A 17,500-nucleotide genomic window follows, 5' to 3' on the forward strand; every position below is an offset into this window, starting at 1 on the left:
ATCGACCAGATCGACCCCCAGACCAATCGAGTGATCTCTTCCTACGACTACCGGTCTGTAGAGGGCTTTGCAGAGGTCTCGGACTACCAGGGCGGCTTCTGTATCCTCTACGGCGGCTTCAGCAGGCTGGTAAGAGTGTGTGTGTGTGTGTGTGTGTGTGTGTGTGTGTGTGTGTTTGTGTGTTTGTGTATGTGTTTGTTTATGTATGTATGTAGGGTATTTCTGTGGAGTGTTCCGTCCAACATCTTATGAATTTTGCGAATGTGGAACCAGTGGCCTCCTGTCTAATGAAAGTAAATGTAACACAGACCAATCACAGACATGAGCTCAATCCCACAGACCAATCACAGACATGATCTCAATCCCACAGACCAATCACAGACATGAGCTCAATCCCACAGACCAATCACAGACATGAGCTCAATCCCCCAGACCAATCACAGACATGAGCTCAATCCCACAGACCAATCACAGACACAAGCTCAATCCCACAGACCAATCACAGCCATAAATGATAACTTGTATCTCCCCCCACAGCACCTGTACGCGTCGGAGAACCGCGACGAGATCATCCGCAGTGCCATCGAACATGCCGGCAACTACATCGGCATCACGCTACGGCTGCGCAAGGATCCGCTCACGTTCGACGGCTTTGTCGGCGAGCGCCTGGGCAAGTACGGCTCGGACGAGTGCATCACCTCGCTGGCCGAGTTCGTGGTGCAGAAGATCTCCCCTCGACACATGGTGAGAGACAGAGAGGCCTCAGAGTGGTTCATCTCTTCTGGGGCAGGGTTAGGGTTAGGGTTCATGGTGCAGAAGATCTCCCCTCGACACATGGTGAGAGACAGAGAGGCCTCAGAGTGGTTCATCTCTACTGGGTCGCAGGGTTAAGGTTAGGGTTCATGGTACAGAAGATCTCCCCTCGACACATGGTGAGAGACAGAGAGGCCTCAGAGTGGTTCATCTCTTCTGGGTCGCAGGTTTAAGGTTAGGGTTAGGGTTCATGGTACAGAAGATCTCCCCTCGACACATGGTGAGAAACAGAGAGGCCTCAGAGTGGTTCATCTCTTCTGGGTCGCAGGGTTAAGGGTTAGGGTTCATGGTACAGAAGATCTCCCCTCGACACATGGTGAGAAACAGAGAGGCCTCAGAGTGGTTCATCTCTTCTGGGTCTTAGGGTTAGGGTTAGGGTTCATGGTACAGAAGATCTCCCCTCGACACATGGTGAGAGACAGAGAGGCCTCAGAGTGGTTCATCTCTTCTGGGTCGCAGGGTTAAGGGTTAGGGTTCATGGTACAGAAGATCTCCCCTCGACACATGGTGAGAGACAGATAGGCCTCAGAGTGGTTCATCTCTTCTGGGTCGCAGGGTTAGGGTTAGGGTTAGGGTTCATGGTACAGAAGATCTCCCCTCGACACATGGTGAGAGACAGAGAGGCCTCAGAGTGGTTCATCTCTACTGGGTCGCAGGTTCAGTTGATTTTTAAGGGAAAGTTCTGCCAGTGGCTGACGCTCAATGGCAACGCTGGACACTCAATGGCTGGCTACTGTGTAGCCTCTCAGGTAGACAGGAAATGTTCAATTTTCCCTGCTATTGGCACAGTTTGTAATCAGTTATCATCCTTTTTTACAGTTTCATTAGCTTATTTGCAGCGGCAAAGAGTAGTTAGAGTGTGAAGAGAGCGCCCCTCCACCGGATGAAGTTTCTTTCGCTGTTGTACTCTCCTACTGAAATTATAGTTTCAAATAACATGTTGGAAAACATTTCTTTCCTTTCTCTCTCTTCTTGTTGAAATTGTAGTTTGAAATAACATGTTGAAGAACATCTCTCTCTCTCCTTCTGTTCTCAGTCCGTACCCTTCTGAATGCCTTGCTTTCCGCAGTCTCTCTCTGTCTCACTCCATCTCTCTGTCTCACTCCATCTCTCTGTCTGACTCCATCTCTGTCCTCTTTGCTCTGGCGCTGACCTCTGCTGTCAGTTCCGTGACTGGTGTTGTGACAGTGCAGTTTTGGGACTGTGCCTGTTTTCATTAGCGCTGATGGCCTCAGCTCTGTTTGTCCTTCTCAGGAGCCCATCAAGAGGATCCTAGCCCTCACAGAGACATGCCTTGTGGAAAGAGACCCTGCCTCTTACAACATCGTCACCGTCAAGCCCTTTGAAGAGGTATGTTGGGGGCGACAGTGGTACAGGAGGTAGAGAAGTCGTTCAGTAATCAGAAGGTTGCTAGTTTGATTCCCTGTCGAAGCATCCTTGAGCAAGACACTGAACCCCTAATTGCTCCTGATGTGCAGTGTGCCATCAGTGTAGATGTAAAATGTGCATACATCCTTGTAAGTCGCTTTGGATAAAAGCGTCTGCTAAATGACTAAATGCAAATGTAAATGCAATTGTTGAAAGACCACTGAATGACCATCTGTAACCTTAAAGTCAGACCTGCCTGGTCAGTTCAATATGTTCCTGTAGGACATGTTCCCCCTGTACTCTAGTAGTTACGGGCACTACTCACACATCATACATGTGCACACCGGATCATGGTTGGAAGGCAGTAATAAAGTAGTATTCTTGAAGGGGAACTACAAGGACATGCAGAATGCATTAGGCTGTTAATATAATACCTTCATGGCTGGAGACGCCAAGCAACCAAAATGAAACCACAAAAATGTGCTTTCAAATGAAAATCCGTAATGCAGTAATAATAGGGACCTGCCAGAACGTGTGTGTGTGTGTGTGTGTGTGTGTGTGTGTGTGTGTGTGTGTGTGTGTGTGTGTGTGTGTGTGTGTGTGTGTGTGTGTGTGTGTGTGTGTGTGTGTGTGTGTGTGTGTGTGTGTGTGTGTGTGTGTGTGTGTGTGTGTGTGTGTGTGTGTGTGTGTGCACGGGTGGGTAAACAGACCGGGGCAGTGTGTGAAATGACAGAATGAAGCGATGGGCTGTAATTTCTCCCCCTGCTGGGCGTGTGGTGCGTCTGCAGGTGTTTGCGCTGGTCTGCGATGAAGACAACCCTCAGGTGTTCTACGTGGAGTTCATCCGAGGACAGATCCGCAAGTACTGCTCCACAGAAAGGTACACACACACTAACACTCACACACACACACACACATTAACAGATCAGACACACATTGATACACATATATGCCAAAAGATATACACACTTGTCTATCTGATATACACAATTGTCTCACTCCTGTTTTCTTGGATTTTGCATTTGCATATCCAATTTAATGTTCCCTCACAACACTTTTTCAATCTCTCACCTCTATCTGTTCCCACCTTTTTTCTGTGTCTCATTCTCTTCCTACCCTTCACCCTGTGCTCTTCTCTCTCTCTCCCTTCACCCTGTGCTCTTCTCTCTCTCTCTCCCTTCACCCTGTGCTCTTCTCTCTCTCCCTTCACCCTGTGCTCTTCTCTCTCTCTCTTCTCTCTGTCTCCCTTCACCCTGTGCTCTTCTCTCTCTCTCTCCCTTCACCCTGTGCTCTTCTCTCTCTCTCTCCCTTCACCCTGTGCTCTTCTCTCTCTCTCCCTTCACCCTGTGCTCTTCTCTCTCTCTCTCCCTTCACCCTGTGCTCTTCTCTCTCTCTCTTCTCTCTCTCTCCCTTCACCCTGTGCTCTTCTCTCTCTCTCTCCCTTCACCCTGTGCTCTTCTCTCTCTCTCTTCTCTCTCTCTCCCTTCACCCTGTGCTCTTCTCTCTCTCTCCCTTCACCCTGTGCTCTTCTCTCTCTCTCCCTTCACCCTGTGCTCTTCTCTCTCTTCTCTCTCTCTCCCTTCACCCTGTGCTCTTCTCTCTCTTCTCTCTCTCTCCCTTCACCCTGTGCTCTTCTCTCTCTCTCTCCCTTCACCCTGTGCTCTTCTCTCTCTCCCTTCACCCTGTGCTCTTCTCTCTCTCTCCCTTCACCCTGTGCTCTTCTCTCTCTCTCCCTTCACCCTGTGCTCTTCTCTCTCTTCTCTCTCTCTCTCCCTTCACCCTGTGCTCTTCTCTCTCTTCTCTCTCTCTCTCCCTTCACCCTGTGCTCTTCTCTCTCTCTCCCTTCACCCTGTGCTCTTCTCTCTCTTCTCTCTCTCTCTCCCTTCACCCTGTGCTCTTCTCTCTCTTCTCTCTCTCTCTCCCTTCACCCTGTGCTCTTCTCTCTCTCTCCCTTCACCCTGTGCTCTTCTCTCTCTTCTCTCTCTCTCTCCCTTCACCCTGTGCTCTTCTCTCTCTCTCCCTTCACCCTGTGCTCTTCTCTCTCTCTCCCTTCACCCTGTGCTCTTCTCTCTCTCTCCCTTCACCCTGTGCTCTTCTCTCTCTCTCTCCCTTCACCCTGTGCTCTTCTCTCTCTTCTCTCTCTCTCCCTTCACCCTGTGCTCTTCTCTCTCTTCTCTCTCTCTCTCCCTTCACCCTGTGCTCTTCTCTCTCTTCTCTCTCTCTCCCTTCACCCTGTGCTCTTCTCTCTCTCTCCCTTCACCCTGTGCTCTTCTCTCTCTTCTCTCTCTTCCTACCCTTCACCCTGTGCTCTACTCTCTCTCTCCTGCGCAGGGACTCTTTGATGGCGAGCCTGCTGGACGGGGTGCGTGCGTCGGGGAACCGGGACGTGTGTGTGAAGATGGCCCCCACGAGGCGGGGCCAGCGCTGGGGCCTGCTCAGCATGCCCGTGGACGAGGAGGTGGAGAGCCTGCACCTCAAGTTTCTGGCCGCCCCCCCGAGTGAGTCTCCTTTCCCAGCCCTCCGTGATGCCAGGGCAGGCATGATGGAGAAAGGGCAGGCATGATGAGGGCAGGGCAGGGCATGATGTGTGGCAGGACAGGGCATGATGTAGGCAGGGTGGGCTTGATGTAGGCAGGGTGGGCTTGATGTGGGCAGGGTGGGCTTGATGTGGGCAGGGCATAATGTGGGCATGCTGTGGGCAGTGCAGGCTTGATGTGGGCAGGGCGGGGCGGGCATGATGTGGGTGGGGCATGATGTAGGCAGGGTTAGGCTTGATGTGGGCAGGGCAGGGCAGGCATGATGTGGGCACGGCATGACGTGGGCATGATGTGTGCTCGGCCAAGCTCAAGCTGATCTAACATGGTTTGTCATCCTCAGATGGGAACTTTGCAGACGCTGTGTTCAGATTTAACGCCAACATCTCTTACAGCGGAGTGCTGCACGCCGTCACCCAAGACGTAAGTGTGTGTGTGTGCGTGCGTGCGTGCGTGCGTGCGTGCATGCGTGTGTGTGATGTCGTAGAGAATGTATATGTATGCTGAGGAATGGAATGGTGTTTTTTTTTTATTTTCTTCCTTTTTTCATATTTGTATAATTTCCTGGTACAGATTTTAATCGCACGTTTCAATTTGCTTCATGTGATATCCAATAATTAGCCCTTAAATCAATGACCCTTTTCTTTTCTTAATGAACCCTTTGGTTGTCCCCTCCCTGCCGACTGGCTGCAGGGCCTGTTCTCGGAGAACAAGGAGAAGCTGATCAACAACGCCATCCTGGCTCTCCTGTCCCAGGAGGCTGAGATGACGGGGCCCAACGCCGAGGTGGAGAGCCAGTTCCAGGCCCTGCGGCGCCTCGTGGCCTCCAAGGCCGGCTTCCAGGCCTTCACCCAGCTGCCCCGGTGAGGCTCCACCGGAGACCGCCCGTCTCCCTCTACCTCCTACCCTGCTAATATACCTTTTACACACGCGCACACACACACACACACTCGCGCACTCACACTCACACTCACACACTCCTCAGCCTTTGATTGTTTCTTTGCTATCTTAAACTTTCCCACTCATGTCGTTTTTTTTTTTTTTTTTTTCACACACTCTCCATCTCCTTTACATCCCCTTCCCTCTTCCCACTGTGTGTGCGTGTGCTGTGTGTTGTGTGTGTGTGTGTGTGTGTGTGTGTGTGTGTGTGTGTGTGTGTGTTGTGTGTGTGTGTGTTGTGTGTGTCTGTGTGTGTGCTGTGTGTTGGCTTCTCCGTAACTGACTGCTCTGTCATTCCAAGGTCTGGTCAGGTGTCTGGGCCGGAGCATCGAACGTAAATATGAGCCCATGCATCTCAGTGTACCTGTTTGTCTATCTCCGTCTCTCCCAATCTCTTCTTCTGTCTGTCTGTCTATCTGTCTCCTCCGTCTCTCTCCCAATCTCTTCTTCTGTCTGTCTGTCTATCTGTCTCCTCCGTCTCTCTCCCAATCTCTTCTTCTGTCTGTCTGTCTATCTGTCTCCTCCGTCTCTCTCCCAATCTCTTCCCCTGTTTTTCTGTCTGCATCACTCTAATCTGACATTTGTCTGTCTGTAATTGCTTAAGCCCATATCAGTCAATTAAGGATATTCATTCATTCATTCATTCATTCATTCATTCATTCATTCATTCATTCATTCATCCATTCATCCATATATCCATTCATTCATTCATTCATTCATTCATTCATTCATTCATTCATTCATCCATGATAGCCATCATTATCCATTACACATCACAACCGTCTCTGTCTGTGACTCCCCTGTGCTTCCCTCGCACTTTCATTCCGCCTGTTCCTCTTCATCACTCCATCCTGCCATGTCTTTCTCTCCTCCTCCTCCTCCTCCTCCTCCTCCTCCTCCTCGTCTCTCTTCATCTCTTATGCCCCCAGGCACACTGAGATGAATGATTATGAGCGATTCCTCAGATCCCACACATGAGGGAAAGACTCTCTCCTGTTGAGACCTCTCAGTCCACTCATTTCACTTGATATGTGTACTCTGGCAGCAGTGACAGGCTGTGTGTGTGTGTGTGTGTGTGTGTGTGTGTGTGTGTGTGTGTGTGTGTGTGTGTGTGTGTGTGTGTGTGTGTGTGTGTGTGTGTGCTCACTGGCATTCCCTTCGTCTACAGTGTGCTCACAGACTCTGGCTTCCTTGTTGTGTGCTTAGTGGAGTTAATGAGTTAATTAGTATTTGCTGTGTATGTGGGGTTAATTAGTTAATTAGCGTTTGGTATATGTGGGGCGGGGAGGGGGGTTTGTTGGTAAACAATACTTTAACACATTTAATACTTCCTTGTTCTGATATGACTGTGTATTCCTCTTGTGTGTGACAGATTTCGGGAGAAACTTGGCGTGAAGACCGTGAAGGCCTTGAAAAGAAACAACAACGGAGTAACCCATGCTGCCATAGACATGCTCTGTGCACTTATGTGTGTAAGTCATACACACACACACACACACACACACAAACATGCATACACACACACACACAAGCATGCATACAAACCTTAACCCTGCCATAGACATGCTCTGTGCGCTTATGTATGTAAGTCCAACACACACACACACACACACACACACAAGCATGCATACAAACCCTAACACTGCCATAGACATGCTCTCTGCACTTATGTGTGTAAGTCCAACACAAACATGAACTGCAATACACACACACACACACACACACACACACACACACACACACACACACACACACACACACACACACACACAACCACAGCCCCTCACCCCCCGCTCCATGCATAAGCACGGTCTGACGTCTGCCCCATGCTTCTGCAGCCCATGCACGATGACTATGACCTACGGCAGGAGCAACTGAACAAAGCCTCCCTGCTCTCCTCCAAGAAGTTTCTGGAAAATCTCCTGGAGAAGTTCATCAGCAATGTGGTGAGTGTGCTGATGATGAGATAAGAGACTCCATTTCTTTAGTGAGAAAAAGGCAGTTGTGGCCTGGACTCATTAGCTGTTAAATGCAAATGTTAAAAAAAGCAGGTCATTTTCATGATCTAAAATTTAGGTAAATGTTGCTTAATTTGTTAAACACCCATTTTTGTTCTCTTCCCCACCCCACCCCCCACTCTGGCTCAGGATCACGGCACAGGTGCTCTGGTCATCAGTTCTCTCCTGGACTTCCTGACCTTTGCCCTCTGTGCGCCCTACAGCGAGACCACTGAGGGCCAGCAGTTTGACATGCTGCTGGAGATGGTGGCCTCCAACGGACGCACACTCTTCAAACTCTTCCAGGTGTGTGTGTGTGTGTGTGTGTGCGCGCATGGGTGCATGTGCGTGCATGTTTGTATGTATGTGTGTGCGCGTGCGCGTGTGCGTTTATGCTTGCAAGAGAAAAGTAAAAGATGAAGTGAATGGCTTGCGTGACTGGTGTGTTTGATCACATTTATGCAACTAGTGAGCAGGTGGTGACAACTGAAGACTTCTGAATGAGAACTCACTCTGTGACAGTTCTGAATGAGAACTCAGTCTGTGTTCACTGTTCTGAATGAGAACTCACTCTCTGTTCACTGTTCTGAATGAGAACTCACTCTCTGTTCACTGTTCTGAATGAGAACTCACTCTCTGTTCACTGTTCTGAATGAGAACTCACTCTGTGTTCACTGTTCTGAATAAGAACTCACTCTGTGTTCACTGTTCTGAATGAGAACTCACTCTCTGTTCACTGTTCTGAATGAGAACTCACTCTGTGTTCACTGTTCTGAATGAGAACTCACTCTGTGTTCACTGTTCTGAATAAGAACTCACTCTGTGTTCACTGTTCTGAATAAGAACTCACTCTCTGTTCACTGTTCTGAATGAGAACTCACTCTCTGTTCACTGTTCTGAATGAGAACTCACTCTGTGTTCACTGTTCTGAATGAGAACTCACTCTGTGTTCACTGTTCTGAATAAGAACTCACTCTGTGTTCACTGTTCTGAATGAGAACTCACTCTCTGTTCACTGTTCTGAATGAGAACTCACTCTGTGTTCACTGTTCTGAATGAGAACTCACTCTGTGTTCACTGTTCTGAATGAGAACTCATTGTGTGTTCACTGGGTCCTCTTCTGAATGATGATATGTGTGGTTGAGTGATGATGTCATGCAGTGACATCTGATTGTGTTCCCCCCCCCAGCATCCTTCCATGGCCATCGTAAAGGGGGCGGGCCTGGTCATGAAAGCCATTATTGAGGTGAGGGCACGGTAGAATATACTGCTACACTTCCATACACTACGTACAGTGCACCTAAGTAAAAGTGAAATCTAACTGAAAATAGAGAGACAGCTTGGGTGAGTATTTAACACAGCCGGTGGTGAATTTGATATGCTTTGTAATATTGCACTTGGGAATATTGTAAGTAGCTAACTACACAAGCAATACTACAGGTAATATCACCACTTTCACACAAGTCACACATGGTAGATCTCAGTGTTTGGGCTTCTAGAAGGTTCTAGATTTTTTTTTGCGGATGAATCCTGGTTGTGTTAAAAGGGTGTGTGTGTGTGTGTGTGTGTGTGTGTGTGTGTGTGTGTGTGTGTGTGTGTGTGTGTGTGTGTGTGTGTGTGTGTTTCAGGAGGGGGATAAGGAGATCGCCACTAAGATGCAGGACCTGGCCTTGAGTGAAGGAGCTCTACCCCGCCACCTGCACACGGCCATGTTCACCATCAGCTCCGACCAGAGGATGCTGACCAACAGGTGCGGCGCACACACACACACACCAGGGCACAGCACAGATGGGTAAACCCAGAGGGACTCCACTGGCATGGAGTTTGTTCAGCTTTATTGTGTTAGTTGAACAATGTTTTCATTTACCAAAAACAGTGCTTTTAAACTTCGACAGCACTAATTAATGTCCATGCACTCACATAAACAGCATTCGACAACATGACTAACCCTAACGCTCGTGGTTACACACACACACACACACACACACACACACACACACACACACACACACACACAGACACACAGACACACAGTGACAGTGACCGACACACACACACACTCACTAACTCATCACCTTGTCTCTGACATGCAGACAACTGAGTCGTCACCTGGTTGGCCTGTGGACAGCGGAGAACCCAACTGCCATGAACCTCCTGAAGCGTATTCTGGTAAGGATCCAAGATGGCCTCCTCCCTCTGATCAGTGGCCTGAGGTTGCAGCCCTGATGGCTGGATCCAAGATGGCCGCCTCCCTCTGATCAGTGGCCTGAGGCTGCAGCCCTAATGGCTGGATCCAAGATGGCCGCCTCCCTCTGATCAGTGGCCTGAGGCTGCAGCCCTAATGGCTGGATCCAAGATGGCCGCCTCCCTCTGATCAGTGGCCTGAGGCTGCAGCCCTAATGGCTGGATCCAAGATGGCCGCCTCCCTCTGATCAGTGGCCTGAGGCTGCAGCCCTAATGGCTGGATCCAAGATGGCCGCCTCCCTCTGATCAGTGGCCTGAGGCTGCAGCCCTAATGGCTGGATCCAAGATGGCCTCCTCCCTCTGATCAGTGGCCTGAGGCTGCAGCCCTAATGGCTGGATCCAAGATGGCCTCCTCCCTCTGATCAGTGACCTGAGGCTGCAGCCCTAATGGCTGGATCCAAGATGGCCTCCTCCCTCTGATCAGTGACCTGTGGCTGCAGCCCTGGTGGCCGGAGGTTAAGGTCTAAATGAGAAGCATTTGCAGGCAGCTGGCCGACGTCTGTGTGGAGGCTCTGGTGTAGGGAAAGGCTGTGGTTTTCTCGAGAAGCAGAGCTTGTTACTTTTCTCCCATAGGGATGTTTGATTCCCCCACAAGTGGTTGAAGTGTCCTATTCTTCATTGTCTCTTTAATAATTAAGTCCATATTCATCCGTTTCTCTCTCTCTTTCTTTCTCTCTCTCTCTCTGTCTGTCTCTCTCTCTCTCTCTCTCTCTCTCTCTCAGCCCACAGGTTTACTGGCGTACCTGGACAGCTCGGACCCAGTCCCGGAGAAAGACGTTGATCGTATGCACATCCGCGATAACGTGAAAATAGCCACGGTAGCCATTTCATTTTCGTCATGCTCATACAAGATATAACCCGAGCTGGGGGTCTCTGTTTCCGTGGCCTTGAGTGTGTGTGTTTGTCATCTGCAGGACCAGTACGGGCGCAACAAGGTGCCCGATTGGCAGAGGGTGGCTGGCAAAGCAGCTAAAGAGGTGGAGAAGTTCGCCAAGGAGAAGGCTGACATTGTGCTCATGCACTGGCGGGACAAGATGGGCATCGCTCAGAAAGAGGTGAGCGTCCCTTCACCCCTCCGTTTCATTATTCCTCCTCATCCCTCGCTTTTGTTGCCTGCCGACAGCAGCCACTCTATGTGCTTAGAGCTTGTGGCATCAACAGCCTCTTGAACAGCTGCGCTCCTGCGCCCTCTGGTGGTCGCCAGGGGTGCTGCACTGCCCTGCACTGCCCTGTCCTCATGCTGATGAGCTGCTTTGAGAGTTTGCTGGGTTTTTTTTTTTTTTTTGCAAGCAGCTTCTCCACACGACTTCTCTGGGTTGGCTTTAATCTGAGAGATTCCTTCTGGGAGTGCAGAGCATATTAACAAGGCCTCTGATGCATGTGTGTATGCATACCTGAGGGCCTCTTCCAAGACTGATGCTTGCTGTGTGCTTGTCTGAGAGGCTTCCTTTTAAAGCCGCCCGATGCCCTGCTGTTGGGGTGAGGGGTCTGGCCTTGCCATGTCTCTAAATCCTCTTTTCTTTTTTTCGGCGTATTCAGCTTAAATGTCTGCATTTGGTCCTGAATCTTGACCAAAGAGTCTCTTCCATTAATTTATTCAGCAAATGAATGGTCCAGAAACATCTGAGATGAACGTCCTACTCCTACTGAGTCGCAGCCATCACATGTGTTCATAAGTGCACTTATGAGGAGCGGTCCTGTGCTTGGAGTGTTGGATTAGCATTGTAATCAGATTCATTCTGCAGAAACATTTGTACTATCACGGTGATCGGAGAGATATATTGGGTCTATCCTTATTGTTTCATATGCACGCTTTGTCAATCAGAAAGACAGTCGGTCAGTTATCAGTCATTGATAACCCTGATCAATCCATAGAAGTAGTAAACGACCACTGCAGCATTGTCTCGTGTGTGTGTGTGTGTGTGTGTGTGTGTGTGTGTGTGTGTGTGAGCATGCCTTTGCAGTGCTCCCAGACATGCGTGTGTGTTCTCACCAGCCGTCTGCCACAGACACCCGCCCTGCTGTTAGGGATTAAAGATAATCTAGCGGGTGCTCGGTTAAGGGAGTTAATGCACTGTCAGAGCAATGGGAATCAAATGTAATATTGTGACACGGTTCGCTATTTAAGTGACAGAGAGCTTGGATTTAGAGTCACTGCTAAGCCAATTATAACCAATCGCCACATTGTCAAATTAACTTAAAGGACACATTAAGGATGAGATCACACACATGAAAATTGGACATAATGGGGGCTTGTCTTATGCGCTGACAATCGGTGAAATGGTCAATTCTCCGTGGGGGGAGGGGGGGTGTTTGTGTGTGTTTCTGTGTGAAGTTGTGCATTCTTCTGATCTCCAATGAGCAACACTTCTCGTGATTTTCTTTCTGCCTTTTTTTACGCCATCAAACTCACCACAGATTCATGCCAATATACGCTATTTCACGCTAGTGCAACCCGCCACAGAAATGCCCTGTAGAAAAATCAGTGAAAAAATCAGTGAAATATCAGTGAAAAATCAGTTTAGTATTTCATTGTGTTGCGATTATAAATCTGACTTGTTTGTGTTTTTGAGTGAGTTCGTCTCCACTAGTCGTGACTCTCCACACTACCCTGTTCAAGATCAGCATGGTTGTCTGACCACAGGACCAATAACCTCTCTGTGTTGTCTTTGCCCCCGCCCCGCCCCCTCTCCCATCTCCCCTTTCTCCCATTTGTGGTTTCTGCTGTCAATCAATGCAGCAGGACAGGAATAACCTGGTGAGTAATGAGAAAAAGTGTTAATCTGACCAATCAAGGGTCCTCCTCTCTTTACTATCACACGCCTTTCCCCTCTCTAAACATCACACTTGTGTAGATGTCATGTAACACAGGGTTTGGGGTGCCATATTAGTGTGTGTGTGTGTGTGTGTGTGTGTGTGTGTGTGTGTGTACATGTTGTGTGTTTGTGCCATTGCCATTTACCGTCAATAAAAAAACAACCCTCAACAGTATGAATTTCATTGTCAGTACATTTTAACGTTAAATGTAGTGGTTGTGTTTTGATGATGAGTGCATCAATTTGCCCATCCAGGTTGAGAACCTAGGCTTTGTCTGATGTTTTATTTATTTTATTTTATTTATATTTATATATATATATATTTATTTATTTATTTATGTTGGTGCTTGTGTTGGTGTCCCCTTCTATGGTGTTTCTGTGTGTGTCCTGGTGTTCAATTAAATGGTCGCCATTCCCTCCTTAGCCTCACGGTGATAACCTTTAACCTTTTCCAGTAGCATGTAGGTGTTTTGCCTCACTGGACCAGTTGGGAAATGTGCACCTCCAAGCTTAAATAATGTGAATGTTTGATTTCTCCCGCCAGAACCCCAACCAAAAACCAGTCATCCTCCGGAAGAGAAGGCAGAGGATCAAGATCGAATCCAACTGGGAGCTCTTCTACTACAGGTGCTCTTTCCAAATGGCTTCCTGTTTTTGAAGACGCTTTATTACATTTAAAAAAAAAAAATTGTTTTACATCCATATTGTGCTGAAATGCAAGCTTTATCGATTCTTGCATTGTTCATAGAAAGTTTTAGTAAAGTAAAAAATAGAGAAGGTCATTTATCTGTTGATTTTGAAGTGGCAAACTCAGATTTGAGAGAAAATTGAGATGCATCGATCATTTTATAGAATCGAATCGTGAGGTGCCAAGAGATTCGCACCCCTACTCTTTAAGCAAACTGTCTATTTCTGGCTCTCCTTTCATCACACTCACCGACTTCCTGCCCTGCGTGTGCGTGTGTGCGTGTGCGTGTGTGTGTGTGTGTGTGTGTGTGTGTGCTCCAGGTTTCAGAACGACCACGCACGCCCCAACCTCATCTGGAACCTGAAGACGCGTGAGGAGCTGCGGGACGCCCTGGAGGGCGAGATGCGTGCCTTCGGCGTGGACCGCGAGCTGGGCAACGCCAGCGTCATCTCCTGGAACCATCAGGAGTTCGAGGTCAGTGAGGACAGTGCTGTTAGCTTAGCTTAGTTAGGCCTGTATAGACGCTTACGGTTAGCTTAGCTTAGTTAGACCTGTACAGAAGAGAGTGCGGCGCGGTTAGCTTAGCTAAGTTAGGCCTGTATGGACACTTACAGCTTAAGGAGAGGCAATGCATTTATGAGGACCTCCAGTTGGTTAATGGCTTTAGAAGATGTGTGTCATAAGATCAGTAAGATATTACATTTACGTAGTGCTCTTATCTGCAAATAACATGAATTGATCAACCAATTGAAGCTTTAACAGTTAGCAGTGCACTATAGATTCTAAAAGTGTGTGTGTGTGTGTGTGTGTGCGTGTGTGCGTGTGTGTGTTCAGGTGAAGTACGAGTGCCTTTCGGATGAGATACGGATCGGTGATTACTACCTTCGGCTACTCTTGGAGGAGGATGAGAATGAGGAGAGTGGAGCCATCAAGAGATCGTAAGCATTTCCTCTCTAGGACTCATCTTATTCCTCAAAGGAACCCCATTTCATCTAGGACTCAAAGGAACCCCATTTCCAGTAGGACTCCCCTAGGACTCATCTTAATCCTCCTCAAAGGAACCCCATTTCCTCTCTAGGACTCATGTCACTCCTGCTCAAAGGAACCCCACAGATCGGGTTCATTCATAAGAGATGATGTGTGATTTAGATCATCATAGAGTTCTCTTCTCTTATTAGTTTGAAAGAAGCCTCATTAAATGCCTAGTATGTTACCGCTCCTCACACTTCAATGCATTATGCCTGGCACGCTGAGTTGGAATATCACATTAAGATGCATGGAATAATTTGTGTATATACTTAATTAGAAGATAACAAGTCATTACGAGAGAATACTGTGCTGTGTCCTCGTTATTATGCATGAGCTGGGTAGTAATATATCTCCATCTTAATGCTAATTATATTCATACTGAAGTGTAGACTCCTGAGAGATTTTGTTTGTATGTTTGTTTGTATGTTTGTTTGTTTGTTTGTTTGTTTATTTAACTTTCTGTCTCTCTCCCTCCTCAGGTATGAGTTCTTTAATGAACTCTACCACCGTTTCCTGCTGACCCCCAAAGTCACCATGAAGTGCCTGTGTCTGCAGGCCCTGACCATAGTCTACGGCAAGTGCTGTGAGGAGATTGGACCTTTCACTGACACCAAATATATCGTGGGCATGCTGGACCGGGTAAGTACCTCAAACCGTATGGCAACAATGTTAGTTCAACGTTTATATTTATGTCAGTTCTTTGTCTATATACTGAACAATCTGTTACACTATTACAGAGTTAATATAAATGTAAAATACTGTAGACAACACGCTGCAGCAATCTCAGTCTCAAGTCTTGCTCTCTGATTTCTCAACAGTGTACTGATAAACTAGAAAGAGACAGGCTTATCCTGTTCCTCAACAAACTAATTCTGAACAAGGTGAGGATGATGAGCACACACACACACACACGCACGCACACACACACACACACACACACACACACACACACACACACTCACACGCACACTCACGTACACACATACACGCACACGCTCATGCACACGCACACGCACACATACACGCACGCACACACACACACACGTACACACATACACGCACACACATGCACGCACACACACACAGACACACACACACACTTGCACTCTTCTCTGCTCTTCTCATCACTTTTCTTGCCCTTCTGTCAGAAAAATGTGAAGGAGGTGATGGACTCCAATGGCGTGCGGATCCTGGTGGACCTGCTTACCCTCGCACACCTGCACACTAGCAGAGCCACTGTGCCCCTGCAGGTGTGTGTCTTTGTGTGTGTGTGTGTGTGTCTTTGTGTGTGTGTGTGTGTGTCTTTGTGTGTGTGTGTGTGTGTGTGTGAGAGTCCATACATGTCAGATGTTTGCTTTGATATTAGCTTGTCTTTGTTGTTTTTTTGTTGCTTCAGTACTTGTGTGAGTGTGTCTTTTATGTGCTTACCTGTGTGTGTGTGTGTGTGTGTGTGTGTGTGTGTGTGTGTTCTGTCAGACTAACGTCATTGAAGCTGCTCCAGACATGAAGAGAGAGAGTGAGAAGGAATGGTACTTTGGGAACGCAGACAAAGAAAGGAGAGGTCCTTTCAGCTTTGAAGAAGTAAGCCACCCCACGCACACACACACACACACACGCACACGCACACGCACACTCTCACACACACACACACACACACACACTCGCAAACTTCAATAACATCCAAGACTTTTTCATTAGTACCTTTGAAGCCCATAAAGATTTTTGTAAAGCTTACCTTAAGATACAGCCAGTGAAAATTTCAAATTCACAATGTTATGTCCATGTAAATCTTCTTCTCATCTCTGTAAAATACTATCGTAACGGTGTTAATTATCGGACGGCGTGTGTTATCGGCAAACGTTTGCGTTGTCATGTTAACCCATTATTTAACTGAGCATATCAATTGTTAATCCATTATTAAACTGAGCATATCAATTGTTAATCCATTATTAAACTGAGCATATCAATTGTTAATCCATTATTAAACTGAGCATTGTGATTATTTAACAGAATGGCCGATGTTTGTGCTGTCCGATAACTGACAGAGCTACACTAACGATCTTGTTCCTCGGCCTGCCTCGTTAGATGCAGGAGTTCTGGAACACGGGCACGCTGACGGCCAAGACGCGGTGCTGGGCGCAGGGCATGGACGGGTGGCGCCCCCTGCAGGCCATCCCACAGCTGAAGTGGTGCCTGCTGGCCACGGGGCAGGCCGTGATGAACGAGAGCGACCTGGCCACGCTCATCCTCAACATGCTCATCACCATGTGCTCCTACTACCCCAGCAGGTACATCACACACACACACACACACACACACACACACACACACACACACACACACACACACACACACACACACACACACACACGCTCGCTCGCTCGCTCGCTCTCACACTCACAGCAATCTGTGTGTGTGAGAGATGGCAATAAGTAACTGTGTCCCTTTTAATACTTCTATCAGCAACAGCACCATACATATAAAAATCTGCTCTGGTTACTGACATACACGGTCCCTCAAACATTCAGTTTCAGTGTCTTTTCCTTCCTATCCTAGACACACACACACACACACACACACACACACACACACACACACACACACACACACATCCACAGACACACATAAATACATACAAGTACGCCCCATGAAGTCCTCGTGTATGAAATGGACCCTGTGTCATAACTCCTCTCCCGCCCCTTTGTAGGGACCAGGATAACGCCATCATCAGGCCGTTGCCCAGAGTCAAGCGCCTGATCACCGACAACACCTGCTTGCCTCACATCGTACAGGTGAGCATCAGCACACCCCCATACACTCCCATTCAGTGCAGTTCAAGTTCAAAGCTATTGCAACATTAGACATGAGTATACAAACAAGCCTCTTTGGAGAGAAAAAAGAAAGACAAGAAAGCCTGTACATGACCTGGGTGTCTTTTTTTTCTGCGTGATAAAGCTTGTTGAAGTGCTCTCTGGTGCGTTCATTGTTATAATAATAATAATAATAAAACTTTATTCATATAGTACCTTTCATGCAAATGAATGCAGCTCAAAGTGCTTTACAGCAAATACA

At 47.9% G+C, this 17,500-nt stretch overlaps 1 protein-coding gene across 3 annotated transcripts in view; it reads left to right on the top strand.

Moving 5' to 3' along the window:
• dnajc13 (DnaJ heat shock protein family (Hsp40) member C13) overlaps nt 1-17,500 on the top strand; it is a 59,078-nt gene that overhangs the window by 22,183 nt on the left and 19,395 nt on the right. For 2 of the 3 annotated variants that reach the window (XM_080855689.1, XM_080855691.1), the window contains exons 6-31: nt 1-129; nt 538-744; nt 2,068-2,163; nt 2,970-3,061; nt 4,513-4,679; nt 5,059-5,138; nt 5,409-5,578; nt 5,956-5,988; nt 7,027-7,126; nt 7,493-7,600; nt 7,802-7,957; nt 8,841-8,897; nt 9,280-9,401; nt 9,745-9,820; nt 10,618-10,713; nt 10,810-10,950; nt 12,636-12,653; nt 13,256-13,338; nt 13,720-13,873; nt 14,234-14,337; nt 14,908-15,067; nt 15,247-15,309; nt 15,577-15,678; nt 15,905-16,009; nt 16,514-16,716; nt 17,136-17,220. The exon at nt 1-129 is cut by the window's left edge and continues 72 nt beyond it. In XM_080855689.1, the coding sequence (XP_080711815.1) occupies nt 1-129; nt 538-744; nt 2,068-2,163; nt 2,970-3,061; nt 4,513-4,679; nt 5,059-5,138; nt 5,409-5,578; nt 5,956-5,988; nt 7,027-7,126; nt 7,493-7,600; nt 7,802-7,957; nt 8,841-8,897; nt 9,280-9,401; nt 9,745-9,820; nt 10,618-10,713; nt 10,810-10,950; nt 12,636-12,653; nt 13,256-13,338; nt 13,720-13,873; nt 14,234-14,337; nt 14,908-15,067; nt 15,247-15,309; nt 15,577-15,678; nt 15,905-16,009; nt 16,514-16,716; nt 17,136-17,220 (2,907 nt within the window). The remainder of the gene's footprint in view (nt 130-537; nt 745-2,067; nt 2,164-2,969; nt 3,062-4,512; nt 4,680-5,058; nt 5,139-5,408; nt 5,579-5,955; nt 5,989-7,026; nt 7,127-7,492; nt 7,601-7,801; nt 7,958-8,840; nt 8,898-9,279; nt 9,402-9,744; nt 9,821-10,617; nt 10,714-10,809; nt 10,951-12,635; nt 12,654-13,255; nt 13,339-13,719; nt 13,874-14,233; nt 14,338-14,907; nt 15,068-15,246; nt 15,310-15,576; nt 15,679-15,904; nt 16,010-16,513; nt 16,717-17,135; nt 17,221-17,500) is intronic. The other variant, XM_080855690.1, reaches the window with a different exon arrangement.

Source organism: Sprattus sprattus (assembly GCF_963457725.1).
Source record: "Sprattus sprattus genome assembly, chromosome: 17".
In the NCBI taxonomy this organism is placed as follows: Eukaryota; Metazoa; Chordata; class Actinopteri; order Clupeiformes; family Clupeidae; genus Sprattus; species Sprattus sprattus.